Raw genomic sequence first — 14884 nt, 5'->3', positions numbered from 1 at the left:
ATTGGCTAATATTAGACATCATTTAGTCGCCCAGAGTAAGATTTAGTTGCATATGCGAGTGATTTAGTTGCAATGTAGAGGGTTGTATTATATTATGTTACGTTGAAGTGATTTTAAACATGCAATCAACCGTAAAGGAGAGCTCAATTCGTTGTTCGTGGCTTATTGCGAATACAGTCAGATTCACACAAAAATACATCAAAATGACCATCTTGGCTTATTCACGTTAACACATTAGGTTATGTCTGACACTCTGTCTGTTGTTGCTATGATGCGTCATCGTTTTTTCTCTCTTACCGTACGTTGTTCACACTTCATAAGTTCCACTTAGTTCCTGTTTGTTCGGTTACTCATAAGAGAGCTGTTGTTCCATATAGGCTCCTTATTTAATCACATGGTGACCACAGGCCATCTCTCTTCCTACATGTGCCATGTTTAATGGTCAAACAAACTCCATGTTTCCCTGCTGCTCTGTCAAGCTTTGATGAAGGTAAAGATTAAAAATCAGCCTCCTTCTTGGACAGATGACTAACAGGCCACTTCTTATCACCTGTTCTGGACAGATTAATCATGTATTATACATAAACATCTTAAGACCTGAAATTTATTCGTGCTGCAACATAACAGATATGTTGGACATGTGGGCAACCTAAGTTTGAATCCAACATTTTCCAATCCCATTTCTTCTTTCTCTTTCATAATTTTTTTTCATCCTCATAATAAATGAATTAATATTCTTTGACAGGTTTGCCCAAGATTGTCCTATACATAAATTCTGCAGTATTCTGCACAGGAGCAATTGAAGAACCTTCTAATTCAAGGCATTGGTTTTGTAAGTCAAAAGTCAGCCTCGGGTCTAAAATCGGCAATATGCCTCACCAAACCACACTTCCTGAGAATGCAGGGGTCTTGAGATGCATTTGTAAAAGTTGTAAAAACTATATATATTTTTTTTTGACAGCATTTTAGAAATGTGTTGTTCATGGTATTAGGTACTAAAAAAAACAGTAAACAAAAAACAGAAATAGGATCATGACTTCTAAAGCTGCTTTTTGTAATGTCTGTTGAATGATTTACTCTTCTATACAATATAGCGCAAAGGCAGCAAATTAGGAGTTTGTTCAGGGAACTCTCTTGGCTAAAAACATAGAGTTAATAGTGAATATGTGTTCCCTATTCTAAAGTGTTACCATTATATTATATTATATTACGTTGAAGTGATTTTAAACATGCAATAAACCGTAAAGGAGAGCTCAATTCGTTGTTCGTGGCTTATTGCAGTCAAATTCACACAAAAATACATCAAAATGACCATCTTGGCTTATTCACGTTAACACATTAGGTTATGTCTGAAGTCACGTAATGTTGAAATTGCTGTAGAGAATTATGACATTTTAGTGGTAACTAAAATTTTAAACCTTATTTTAAGCAAAATTAACTTTACGGGGATTATATATCATTAACCTAAAATAAAATAACTCATGTCAGGTTTTGGTTAGTATCGCCCTCCTTTATATTATAAATAATAAAATTAACACCGCATACATAATATGTAACGTTTCATTAGTTCTTTTTCTTGTGATTTTCTGGCAGCCACATCATTGCTCGTGTTTGGAGACTAATTCAATTCCACCAGTGAAACCAAGTGAAAGACTTTTAACTAGAGAGATTTCTTCAGGGTCATGACATTTTTCTTTTCAAATGCCAAGTGTTTCATAGACTGTGTTTCATTTCAACATGGAGTTGAGTATCCTTGTCCAGCATACTTGCCTGATGGTGTTGAAGCTCATGGTTTATGTTTGTTTCAGATTGGACTGTTTTGTGAGTGAACCTGTGTCGCCATGACAACCCACGTGACCCTGGAGGATGCGCTGTCCAATGTGGACCTGCTGGAGGAGCTTCCCCTCCCAGACCAGCAGCCATGCATCGAACCCCCACCATCCTCCATCATGTACCAGGTACATTTACACAAATGCTTTTTTATAGTTGTTGTTGGATGTAAAGTTTACAGTAAAATTGGACATAACTGGACTGACCTTCTGTCTGTTACTAGGCGAACTTTGACACCAACTTCGAAGACAGAAATGCGTTTGTCACTGGTATTGCCCGCTACATTGAACAGGCCACTGTGCACTCCAGCATGGTGAGTAGAAGGAGGACTTTGTGAAACAGCACATTAGAATTGCTGGTCATGTGACCAGAGCAGCAATAACGAAAGGATGTTGCATTATAACAACGCTGCTCTTTATGGTTCTTTCTGAAATTTTTATCAGAAGGGCACTGAGAAGCAGAAACAGTCATTCAGTTTATCTGATGTAGGCTTTTCTTTGCTACAGCGATATTTAAATAAGCCCAGAGCAGCTTCCCAAAGCTTTTACTTACAAAAAAATGACCATGACATTACCATATTTTTAGGTATTGTTATAAAACCGTGTCAACATGTAAACTGGCAATATCATGGTGTTCTGTGAAGCACCTTGAAGTAACAGTTTGCAGTTAATATTTGTTTTTTTTTGTGTTTGTGAATTTTTTTTTTATCCAGCAATAATGCATTAAGTTGATCAAAAGTGACATTTATAATATTACAAAGTAAATCCTATTTGACTGTGACACGAGCATGCACGTAAAATTGTGTCATGTAAGTCTGAATTTGTACTTAGTTTTTGAGGACTTTAAAAGAAGGTATTTCATTATCCTAAGCATGGATTGCTATGTGTGAATTTCTTAAATGAACGTCCATTTGTCAGAACATCTCAAACCACATCAACAGATTTACAACAGTAATGACTATTTAAGGGTCAAGCATGTGAAAGCTGGGCAAGATGTTTTGTGCCATATCAAAACCCCCATCAGTTTCAATTCTGTTTTAGCAGAGGTGTGAGGCAGAGAGCTCAGGACAAACACCTTTTCACAAAGACACCCTTGTTTATGCTTATTTTGTACAGTTTTGTTTCTGTGGGGGTTTGTGCTGGATAAAAATGGTATTGAAGCAGCTATACTCCACCTCTTCCTCTCACAGCTCAGTTGCTCATGGATGTGCGTGGACTGTCAAACAGGAGTGCACATTACTCAGTGAAATAGAGAAGTCCTCAAGGACTGGAGGTCTTGTTTGCTTCAGCTACCTTCTGCTAAAGCTCTAATGAGCACATAGATGTGGTCTTTGTATGCTGTACATAGGTGGCTGGATGAATGCTGTGGTCTGACTAAACTTGGGTTTAGAAGTAAATACAGTGTTTGCAATGGAAACAATTGAAATCATACCCTCATACTTTTATTGTCTCTGCTCACTTTTGTACATTTAAATCAACTTGCTTAACATACAGACTCCATTCAGATGTGTTGTAGATGATTAATTAGTAAGGTCGACTAGTCCATTGGTTCCAGTTACGAGCGACGGGCCACAAGGGGGTCTGAGAAAAAGTTCAGAGAAAATAATTATAAAAGTAATAATATTATTCCGTAATTATTCCAAAGTATTCCAAAATAATAAAATAATAGTCCATACTATTTCAATTTCATTCTTCTTTCTATACGCTGGTGGGGAAATCTGAAACAAGTCTTTTTCCTCTCAAAAAATGCATTCATAATCATATTGACAAAGTACAAAAAAAAAAATCCAGATATTTTACATATTTATAATATTTTCATTATAAAGATTGCATTTATAATGTTTATAATGTTTTATATTTATGCCTTTATATTTTAGGAAGATGGTTCTTTTTTTTTTAGCTATTTTTTATTTTTATGTAATCCAGCTGTTTCTGAACAATACAAACCTGTCAGGTAAAGCTGCAACAAGCTCAAGACTGTCGTTGAGTAGTTGACTGGCCAGTTTTGCAAAGCCTTAATTGTAATACTTGCTGAATGCTGCTGAAATGTAATTGGCAGAAATCCAGGTTACATGATTTATTAATGGGAAGTAGAGCATAATTAGGGACTCTTAAATCCAGTCTACACTAAATGTATGCAGCATGAAATGACAAAACTGAATTGCCTCCACTATAATCAGCAGAACTGTCTAGACATTCTCCCTCTCTTCATCTCTCCCTCTGTCTATAAACAGGCTTACAACTTTTTATATAATCATTGCTGCCTTGCGAATGCTGATAATTCCTGTAAGAAACATGGATCTAGTTATTCTACGTAGCAATAATGGTCATTTCCAGCAAATAAGTGTCTGATGGATTGTTGTTTCAAGGCATGAGGTCAGAAAAATTATTAGGACATTTATACCGAATTCACAGGAGATTATGTGAGTGATTCCTTTATAGCTGTTATTCTTTTTCCTCTTTTTCAAACTGTGTTTTTCTTCTCAGAATGAAATGCTAGAGGAGGGGCACGAGTATGCCGTCATGCTGTACACCTGGAGGAGCTGCTCCAGAGCCATTCCTCAGGTACACACACACACACACACACACACACACACGTGACATCCGATACAGTAACTGGTCCGATTTGAGGTGTATTCTCAGTACTCTTGTAAAATCATGCACAATTTGGCCTACTGGCCCTCATACGCTTTTACTATCAGGTAAGTCGTGGTGTAGAAGAAGAACTCAATAAGAATATGCTAGAGTATCATCTATCAAATTACATGCGCATAGATTTATTGAAGTTTGAATGTTGCTGCCAGCATTCAAAAGACTGTGTGCTAAGTCTTGTTTTACATGAATTTACTTTTTTTTAAGATATGCTCTCTGTCTGAAGAGAATCTGAACCCCAAGTTATGATTGAAATGACCCAAGTTCAACAACATAATTGCCCTGCACTCACTGCAGGGAAAAGACTCATTATTCATGATCTCAGTTTTGAATCCTGACAGTTTAATGACGCCCTCTTGTGCATATTAGGTGAAGTGCAACGAGCAGCCAAACCGAGTGGAGATCTATGAGAAGACTGTGGAGGTGCTGGAACCTGAGGTCACCAAGCTCATGAAATTCATGTACTTCCAGGTGAGAGAGGAATAAAACTCCTTGAACTCCATTTATTACTTATTAATCCCGAAATGCCATGATTATTCATCAAACAACAATTCTTATAAGAAAAAGGGAGAAACACTCATTGCTCGTTATTTCTTATGTCTTTATTTTTAATTACTTAAAGAAAATAACAAATACTTGAAGGCTACATTCCATTTCATTTCTTAATATTTATATTCATATTTAACTTTTTCAAATAGTAGTGTATTAAATAAGTTTTTGCTGTGCTTTCAAAATTAGTATCAAGAGTCGTGACATTTTGGTAGTACATGGCTTTAACATTGATATCCCTCCTTCTAGCGCAAGGCCACTGAACGTTTCTGCAGCGAGGTAAAGCGACTGTGTCATGCTGAACGCAGGAAGGACTTTGTGTCCGAGGCCTACCTCCTCACTTTAGGAAAGTTTATCAACATGTTTGCTGTGCTGGACGAACTGAAGAACATGAAGTGCAGTGTAAAAAATGACCACTCTGCTTACAAGAGGTATAAGGGTCAAGTTTACATTAAAAAAAAATATATATATTTTTTAAATACTATAATATATATATATATACACACATACATAGAATATTTATAAAAGTTCTATATTGCTATTGCTTCTTTAAAGAGCGGCTCAATTCCTGAGAAAGATGGCTGACCCACAGTCCATCCAGGAGTCCCAAAACCTCTCTATGTTTTTAGCCAATCACAACAGAATTACACAGGTATGTGTAACTTAAAATATGGTCAAATATACATTAAAGGATTAGTCCACCCATTATAGTCCTCTCTATATTTACTACATTTATTTTATGTAGCTGTTGATGTTCCAATTTTGTATACTGTTATTTTTTCCTGTAGCACACAAGAATTATTTAAATATTTGTTATGCAGCTCATGCAACACATTGACAGTTTAAAGTAACTAAGGGCTGTCAAGCTCCAATAATGACTAAAAACACTAAAAAGGAACCATAAAAGTGGTCCATACAACTTCTGTAACCATATGTTAGGCTTGTGTGATGAGCAGCCATAAAATAAAAGTGATTTTTCATGGATAATCTTGTCCTCCCACAAAGCTTCTGTGTTCACGTTTCACTTGGACATTTGCATGCAGTGTGTCATGTTTTATGTGATGTTTGTCCAGTGTCTGCACCAGCAGCTGGAGGTGATCCCAGGTTATGAGGAGCTGCTGGCTGATATTGTCAACATCTGTGTGGATTACTACGAGAACAAGATGTACCTGACCCCCAGTGAGAAACACATGCTGCTAAAGGTGAGCGCATCCATTCCTGCTGAAGCTTTTTAGACTCGGCTGAAAGAGAGCTTCACAGATGAAGGCATGGCTCTGTGTTTCAGGTCATGGGTTTTGGTCTATACTTGATGGATGGAAATGTCAGCAACATCTACAAACTGGATGCAAAGAAAAGGATAAACCTTAGCAAAATCGACAAGTTCTTTAAGGTGAAGACAAACTTTCTGGTTCTCTTGAAAACTGACTTTTTTTTTCATAGTTCTCTGATTGTAACATTTGTTTTGGTTGCCTTCACAGCTTCAGGTCGTGCCCCTGTTTGGAGACATGCAGATCGAGCTGTCACGCTACATAGAAACAAGTGCCCACTATGAAGAGAACAAGTCCAAGTGAGTGATCGACTTACTTTATGAATGACACGATCTTGTAACCACAAGTGCATTGCTTTCTATCTGATACTAGTTCTCTTGTTAGCATTACTTGACGGGTTAATGAAATGTTCAGAAGTTTTGACTCGGTAACTTTTTTAAAGATAATGATACTTTTATTCAGTATCAAAACTGACAGTAAAGACATTTATGTTTTTATAAAATATTTCTATTTCAAATAAATACTGTTCTTTTGAACTTTCTATTCATCAAAGAATCCTAAAAATTGTCACAGTTTCTACAAAAATATTAGGCAGCACAGCTGTTTTCAACATTAATAAAAGTTGGAATAATAGAAAAGTTTCTTGAGCAGCAAATCCGCATTTTAGAATGTTTCTGACGGACCACGTGACACTGAAGACTGGAGAAATGGCTGCTGAAAATTCAGTTTTGACTTCATAGGAATAATTAAATTTTTATATATATTAAAATAGAAAACAGTTATTTTAAATTGTAATAATATTCTCTCTCTCTCTCTCTCTCTCTCTCTCTCTCTCTCTCTCTCTCTCTCAGGTGGACCTGCACTCAGAGCAGCATCAGTCCACAGTATAACCTTTGCGAGCAGATGGTACAGATCAGAGACGACCACATCCGCTTCATCTCTGAGCTGGCACGCTACAGTAACAGTGAGGTGGTGACTGGATCAGGGCTGGACAGTCAGAAGTCTGATGAAGAATACAAGGAGCTTTTCGACCTGGCACTCAGAGGACTGCAGCTTCTGTCCAAGTGGAGCACTCATGTCATGGAAGTGGTACGTCTGAGATCATTTTCAACAGTTTGCAGCATTCCACTTCTCTATCTATCTTGCATTTAAACTGTCTTCTCGTCCTCTAGTACTCTTGGAAACTAGTCCACCCGACTGATAAGTTCTGCAATAAGGACTGTCCTGGCACAGCTGAGGAGTATGAACGCGCCACACGCTACAACTACACCAGTGAGGAGAAGTTTGCCTTGGTGGAGGTCATTGCTATGATCAAGGGTCTTCAGGTTCTGATGGGACGGATGGAGAGTGTGTTCAACCAGGCCATCAGGAACACAATCTACTCTGCCCTGCAGGACTTTGCACAAGTGACCCTTAGAGAGCCACTCAGACAGGCTGTGCGCAAGAAAAAGAACGTCCTCATTAGGTAAGATGTACACCACATAAAAAATACATACTTTTTTGGACATTATTTATCTCCTTGCTTCCTTATAGTGTACTTCAGGCAATTCGTAAAACCATCTGTGATTGGGAAGGGGGAAGAGAACCTCCTAATGACCCCTGTCTGAGGGGAGAGAAGGACCCCAAAGGAGGATTTGACATCAAAGTTCCTCGTCGCGCTGTTGGCCCCTCAAGCACACAGGTCAGTCAAATTGTGTTTGCAACATAGATGATGTTTAATGCTATTTGTAAAGTTTGTTTCTGAGTAGTATCTGCTCCTCCCGGTCCTGTAGCTCTACATGGTACGCACCATGCTGGAGTCTCTCATCGCTGATAAAAGTGGCTCTAAGAAGACTCTTCGCAGCAGTCTGGATGGCCCCATCGTTCAGGCCATAGAGGACTTCCACAAGCAGTCTTTCTTCTTCACCCATCTCCTGAACTTTAGTGGTGAGACAACAGCAACAGTTTTCTGTATTGCAACTGCATCATCTTTATATGAAAAGTGCATATGCTCCGGGTGTGTGTTCACAGTGTGTGTGTGTTCACTACTGTGTGTGTGCACTTGGATGCAGAGCACAAATTCCGAGTATGGGTCACCATACTTGGCCACACGTCACTTCACTTTCACTTTCATATTCATAGTTTTCACAGCAACAGAATAGACTGAAAAATGTTGCAGTCCTTTCATGACGTTCTCATTCTTTCCTGACTGGCTGTCAGAGGCCCTGCAGCAGTGCTGTGATCTGTCCCAACTATGGTTCCGAGAGTTCTTTCTGGAGCTCACCATGGGCCGTCGCATTCAGTTCCCCATTGAGATGTCCATGCCCTGGATCCTCACCGACCACATTCTGGAGACCAAAGAGCCCTCCATGATGGAGTATGTGCCACATACACAAAGTTTATACTGGGTATTAAGCTACACTACCGTTCCAAATTTTGGAGTCAGTCTTCTATTTATTCAGTATGGATGTGTTAAATTAATCATGTATATATCAGTGTCCATAAAAATATTAAGCACCACAACTGTTTTCAAGATTGACAATAATAAAAATGTTTCTTGAGCACCATTTTAGCATATTAGAAGATTGAGACATTGAAGATTCACCTTTGCTGTCACAGAAAAAAATTATATTTTAAAATATATTCAAATAGTAAACCGTTATTTTAAATTGTAAATATAGCATGAGAGACTTATAAGAGAAAATCTTACCAAGCCCAAACTTTTGAACAGTAGTGTATATGAACACTAATTGTGTCTGTCAGATTATAGCATTATTAGAATCTTTTTTTTTCCCCCTCAGATATGTGTTGTATCCGTTGGACCTTTATAATGATAGTGGTTATTATGCCCTCACCAAATTCAAGAAGCAGTTCCTCTATGATGAGATAGAGGCCGAGGTAGAGTGTTTATCTACTTATTTATTATCAACTTGTTCATTATTATCTTCCATTCAAAGGTATCTTAAGTAAAAACTGAAGCAATCTCTTTTTCATTTTTAGGTCAACCTGTGTTTCGATCAGTTTGTGTACAAGTTAGCTGACCAGATATTTGCCTACTACAAAGCAATGGCTGGAAGGTAACAATATCCATCTTATCCAGTCTCATCTTAAATGTTTCTCAAGCTCAACTTCAGAGGTCAAAACAAAGAAATTATTCTGCTATAGATTGTATGTTTCTTTCTCTTCCTCACAGTGTCCTCCTAGACAAACGCTTCCGTGCGGAGTGTAAGAACTATGGTGTGATCATTCCATACCCGCCTTCAAACCGCTACGAGACACTGCTCAAACAGAGACATGTACAGGTGTGACACTACACCAATTGCTAATTAGAATGGGCAACTCTGTTTTAAAGGGTTAGTTCACCCAAAAATGAAAATTCTGTAATTAATTACTCACCCTCATGTCGTTCCACACCCTCAAGTCCTTCGTTCATCTTCAGAACACAAATTAAGATATTTTTGATTAAATCCGATGGCTCAGAGAGGCCTCCATTGACAACAACGCCACCCAAACTCTCAAGATCCACTAGGTACTAAAGACGTTAAAACAGTCGACGTGACTACAGTGGTTCTACAATAATTTTAGGACGCGACGAGAATACTTTGTGCGCAAAAACAAAACAAAATAACTTTATTCAGCAATCTCTTCTCTTCCCTGTCATTATCCTTACGCGGTTAACACAGTAAGCACGGTGAAGGCTTCTGTGTTCCACATCCGAACGCCGGCTCATTATTGGCCAAAGCTGCACGTGAGCAGCGCGACACATGCGTGTGATGCTGATGCATGAGCCGTCCAATAATGAGCCGGCGTTCTGACCAGTATGGATGTGTTAAATTAATCATGTATATATCAGTGTCCATAAAAATATTAAGCACCACAACTGTTTTCAAGATTGACAATAATAAAAATGTTTCTTGAGCACCATTTTAGCATATTAGAAGATTGAGACATTGAAGATTCACCTTTGCTGTCACAGAAAAAAATTATATTTTAAAATATATTCAAATAGTAAACCGTTATTTTAAATTGTAAATATAGCATGAGAGACTTATAAGAGAAAATCTTACCAAGCCCAAACTTTTGAACAGTAGTGTATATGAACACTAATTGTGTCTGTCAGATTATAGCATTATTAGAATCTTTTTTTTTCCCCCTCAGATATGTGTTGTATCCGTTGGACCTTTATAATGATAGTGGTTATTATGCCCTCACCAAATTCAAGAAGCAGTTCCTCTATGATGAGATAGAGGCCGAGGTAGAGTGTTTATCTACTTATTTATTATCAACTTGTTCATTATTATCTTCCATTCAAAGGTATCTTAAGTAAAAACTGAAGCAATCTCTTTTTCATTTTTAGGTCAACCTGTGTTTCGATCAGTTTGTGTACAAGTTAGCTGACCAGATATTTGCCTACTACAAAGCAATGGCTGGAAGGTAACAATATCCATCTTATCCAGTCTCATCTTAAATGTTTCTCAAGCTCAACTTCAGAGGTCAAAACAAAGAAATTATTCTGCTATAGATTGTATGTTTCTTTCTCTTCCTCACAGTGTCCTCCTAGACAAACGCTTCCGTGCGGAGTGTAAGAACTATGGTGTGATCATTCCATACCCGCCTTCAAACCGCTACGAGACACTGCTCAAACAGAGACATGTACAGGTGTGACACTACACCAATTGCTAATTAGAATGGGCAACTCTGTTTTAAAGGGTTAGTTCACCCAAAAATGAAAATTCTGTAATTAATTACTCACCCTCATGTCGTTCCACACCCTCAAGTCCTTCGTTCATCTTCAGAACACAAATTAAGATATTTTTGATTAAATCCGATGGCTCAGAGAGGCCTCCATTGACAACAACGCCACCCAAACTCTCAAGATCCACTAGGTACTAAAGACGTTAAAACAGTCGACGTGACTACAGTGGTTCTACAATAATTTTAGGACGCGACGAGAATACTTTGTGCGCAAAAACAAAACAAAATAACTTTATTCAGCAATCTCTTCTCTTCCCTGTCATTATCCTTACGCGATTAACGCAGTAAGCACAGTGAAGGCTTCCGTGTTCTACGTCCGAATGCCGGCTCATTATTGGCCAAAGCTGCACATGTGAGCAGCATGACGGATGCGTGTGATGCTGATGCAGGAGCCGTCCAATAATGAGCCGGCGTTCTGACGTAGAATCTGGAAGCGCTGGACGTAAACAACGTATGAGAATGACACCGAAGAGAAGAGGTTGTTGAATAAAGTCGTTATTTTTGTTTTGTTTTTGCGCACAAAAAGTATTCTCGTCGCTTCATAAAATTATTGTAGAACCACTGTAGTCACGTCGACTGTCTTTAGTACCTTTATGGATCTTGAGAGTTTGGGTGGCGTTGCTGTCAATGGAGGCCTCTCCGAGTCATCGGATTTGATCAAAAATATCTTAATTTGTGTTCTGAAGATGAACGAAGGTCTTAGGGGTGTGGAACGACATGAGAGTACGTAATTAATGACAGAATTTTCATTTTTGGGTGAACTAACCCTTTAATGTAGAGCAAACTTACTATCACTCTCTATACTCTGTAAATTATGAATCTAACAACATGTTTGCGTTTTGTTAGCTGTTGGGTCGCTCCATTGACTTGAACAGATTGATAACCCAGAGGATCTCAGCAGCCATGTACAAATCCCTGGATCAGGCCATTAGCCGCTTTGAGAGCGAGGACCTCACCTCCATAGTGGTGAGATGCTTGTGCTTCTGACTGTTTTGGTATTTGTTGTCCTCATAATCTCTGTTTCTTCAGCATTACAAACATGCAATTTTCTTACCCATTTGGACATCTTAATATTTAATAATCTTGATTTAGAAATTCAAAGACTCTAAGAACTTTGGACTATTCACTAAACTGAAATTGTTTTGGTCATGTGTGTTTCAGGAGCTTGAATGGCTGATGGAAATCAACAGGTTGACTCATCGCCTGCTCTCGAAGCACATGACCCTGGACAGTTTTGACGCCATGTTCCGTGAGGCCAATCACAACGTGTCTGCTCCATACGGCCGCATCACACTGCATGTCTTCTGGGAACTCAACTTTGACTTCTTACCAAACTACTGTTACAATGGCTCCACCAACAGGTTGGTAAACATAAGTTGTAGATACAGATCCATACTAATGTGGTTCATTATAGATGACAATGTTGACAAAAGTGTTAAATCTCATGGAACAGGTTTGTGCGGACAGCCATTCCCTTTACCCAGGAGCCTCAGAGGGACAAACCTGCCAATGTCCAGCCTTACTACTTGTATGGCTCCAAGGTCTGTAAGCAGCATAATTAGTTTGTGATACCGAACCAAAGACTTGAATGTGTTACATACAGTGTGCTAGAGAATATTGATGTCTATTTTTAAACATCTCACTCTGTTTTTCAGCCTCTGAACATTGCTTACTCCCACATCTACAGTTCCTACAGGAATTTTGTGGGTCCTCCACACTTCAAAACAATATGCCGTCTTCTTGGTTACCAGGGCATCGCTGTGGTGATGGAGGAGCTGCTCAAGATTGTCAAGAGCTTGGTATTTTGTCTCTCTGCTATGTGTACATGTAGTTTCTCTTTCATGCACTCCTCCAATTTTGTTTTATCACTTGTCCTGTCCATCTGTCTTTTCCAGTTGCAAGGCACAATCCTGCAGTATGTGAAAACCCTCATAGAGGTGATGCCCAAGATCTGCCGTCTCCCTCGTCATGAGTACGGATCACCTGGTGAGATCAGAGCTAGGAACACTCCAGTTGTGTCACAGTCTAATAATGAGTACAGAGACTAAAGGTATTAGATATTATATTATATTCTGATGCAGTATTCACTGTAAGCTGGTCCTGCACCACTATCAGAGACCCTCCACCTCCCCCAACTCCACCTGTCTTAATCCGCTACGGGATTTATGTATCCCCTACTCATGCAGCAGCCTATCTTACATGCATCCAACACTGTGTAAACAGAATAAATACAAAGAATAGGATGAAAAAAGATTTTAAAATAATAAAAAAAACATTATATGCTCTGTAAGCCTCTAAAAATGGATAAAAATGTCTACCAAATGCATGAATGTAAATGTAATTATATTAGAGTTGTCAATTTAATTTGTTAATTTAGTAGAATGAATGAATTAAAACAATTTGTATAACACTTTGTAAAACATTTTATAGCTTGTTAAAGTTAAGAAGGCTGTAACTTAAGGATATGAATGTCAGATCCTAGCCTGGAGTGTTTTTTAAGTTATGTAATGTGGAACGCTTGTCAGGCATCTTGGAGTTCTTCCACCATCAGCTGAAGGACATCATTGAGTACGCTGAGCTCAAGACAGATGTGTTTCAGAGTCTGAGGGAGGTGGGCAACGCCATCCTCTTCTGTCTGCTCATCGAGCAAGCTCTGGTGAGACCCCCTCTGACTTAATTTTCCTATTTGCATGACTTAGTCCTAATCAAGTAATATAAAACCTCGTCTCAAAGCTGATTTCTATTTTAGCTTTAATCTTTCAGACCTGCCAACCTGCACACATTTTGTGTAACAGGTATGCATTTTGACCTCAAAGTACACTGGTAAGATTTGCGATTCCAAACTACACAAAAATCTGGTGCAACTTTTGTGTTCAATGAGGCAACTAAAGTAGAGAGTAGGCCTGGGCGATAAAACGGTATCGATATTTATCGACGGTACACCTTCATCGATAACGATATAAAAATGTTCGATATAGCGCACGATATAGGCACGTACTATGAGTGACGCAGACAGCTCACACAAACACGAACACATGCTGAATTGAGTGCTGTGCCTGCCTGCCTGTGATGAGGAGATATAGCGCATGATATAGGCACGTGCTATGAGTGACGCAGACTGCACACACAAACACGAACACATGCTGAACTGAGTGCTGTGCCTGCCTGTGATGAGGAGATTGTGAATAAAAAAAATTAATATTAGTCGAATTTAAAATAAACATTTGGTACAATCGAAAAATGGTACAATCGAAATGGTACAATCGAATGTTAGGAGTGCGTCAGGGAGCGTCATCAGTGGTGCGTGAGATGCGGTGATGATGATGTAAGTGACATTGCATTTTAATGTTTTGTTAGTCTAGCCCAAGAGACGCGCCGCTGCTGTATTATTCGTTCAAAATATTAGAGAAATATAGTAGCTCAATGCGTAGAAGATCTTGATTAGGTTAAAACCGAAACCAAGCCATTCACACAGAACGCATATTCAGCACATTTTTACACGGACAAATATGACTGCTGCACTCGCGTCTCATGCAAGAGATGCAAAGAAAGTCATGCAAAGTTAAAACAGTTTTAACATTTAGAAAACGCGGCGCGAATTTGTGAAGGTTTATTTCATTTCACTGCATCTCATATGTTTTTAAATGCAATCTTTGTGATCGGCGATTTGGCTCTTTGTATTAGGCTAAGCAATGCATTAACACATGATGCTGTTTTGTTCATAATTGTTTATGCCGTTTACAAAATTATATTTGATTTATATATGTTAATTTAGACGTTATGCACATTTTTATAGATGGTTATTTGAATTGACAGTTTAATGCGCTGCATTATTTTGCTCATTGCGCCCTC

General features: G+C 38.5%; 1 protein-coding gene across 1 annotated transcript in view; it reads left to right on the top strand.

Moving 5' to 3' along the window:
* Positions 1–14884, top strand: part of cyfip2 (cytoplasmic FMR1 interacting protein 2) — a 33181-nt gene that overhangs the window by 9438 nt on the left and 8859 nt on the right. Inside the window, exons 2-24 of the mRNA XM_016454887.1 lie at positions 1809–1958; positions 2054–2143; positions 4317–4394; positions 4851–4952; positions 5280–5461; positions 5586–5682; positions 6104–6232; positions 6316–6420; positions 6509–6597; positions 7150–7387; positions 7471–7763; positions 7832–7979; positions 8071–8224; positions 8498–8654; positions 9079–9175; positions 9278–9354; positions 9471–9579; positions 11879–11998; positions 12194–12393; positions 12486–12573; positions 12688–12831; positions 12928–13018; positions 13558–13688. Of these exons, the coding sequence (XP_016310373.1) occupies positions 1842–1958; positions 2054–2143; positions 4317–4394; positions 4851–4952; positions 5280–5461; positions 5586–5682; positions 6104–6232; positions 6316–6420; positions 6509–6597; positions 7150–7387; positions 7471–7763; positions 7832–7979; positions 8071–8224; positions 8498–8654; positions 9079–9175; positions 9278–9354; positions 9471–9579; positions 11879–11998; positions 12194–12393; positions 12486–12573; positions 12688–12831; positions 12928–13018; positions 13558–13688 (3036 nt within the window). The 5' untranslated portion in view covers positions 1809–1841. The remainder of the gene's footprint in view (positions 1–1808; positions 1959–2053; positions 2144–4316; positions 4395–4850; positions 4953–5279; positions 5462–5585; positions 5683–6103; positions 6233–6315; positions 6421–6508; positions 6598–7149; positions 7388–7470; positions 7764–7831; positions 7980–8070; positions 8225–8497; positions 8655–9078; positions 9176–9277; positions 9355–9470; positions 9580–11878; positions 11999–12193; positions 12394–12485; positions 12574–12687; positions 12832–12927; positions 13019–13557; positions 13689–14884) is intronic.

This window comes from Sinocyclocheilus anshuiensis, unplaced genomic scaffold, assembly GCF_001515605.1.
Source record: "Sinocyclocheilus anshuiensis isolate Anshui unplaced genomic scaffold, SAMN03320099.WGS_v1.1 scaffold111, whole genome shotgun sequence".
NCBI lineage: Eukaryota > Metazoa > Chordata > Actinopteri > Cypriniformes > Cyprinidae > Sinocyclocheilus > Sinocyclocheilus anshuiensis.
Note: the sequence above shows the minus strand (reverse complement) of the source record. Positions and strands in the feature narration are given on the sequence as shown.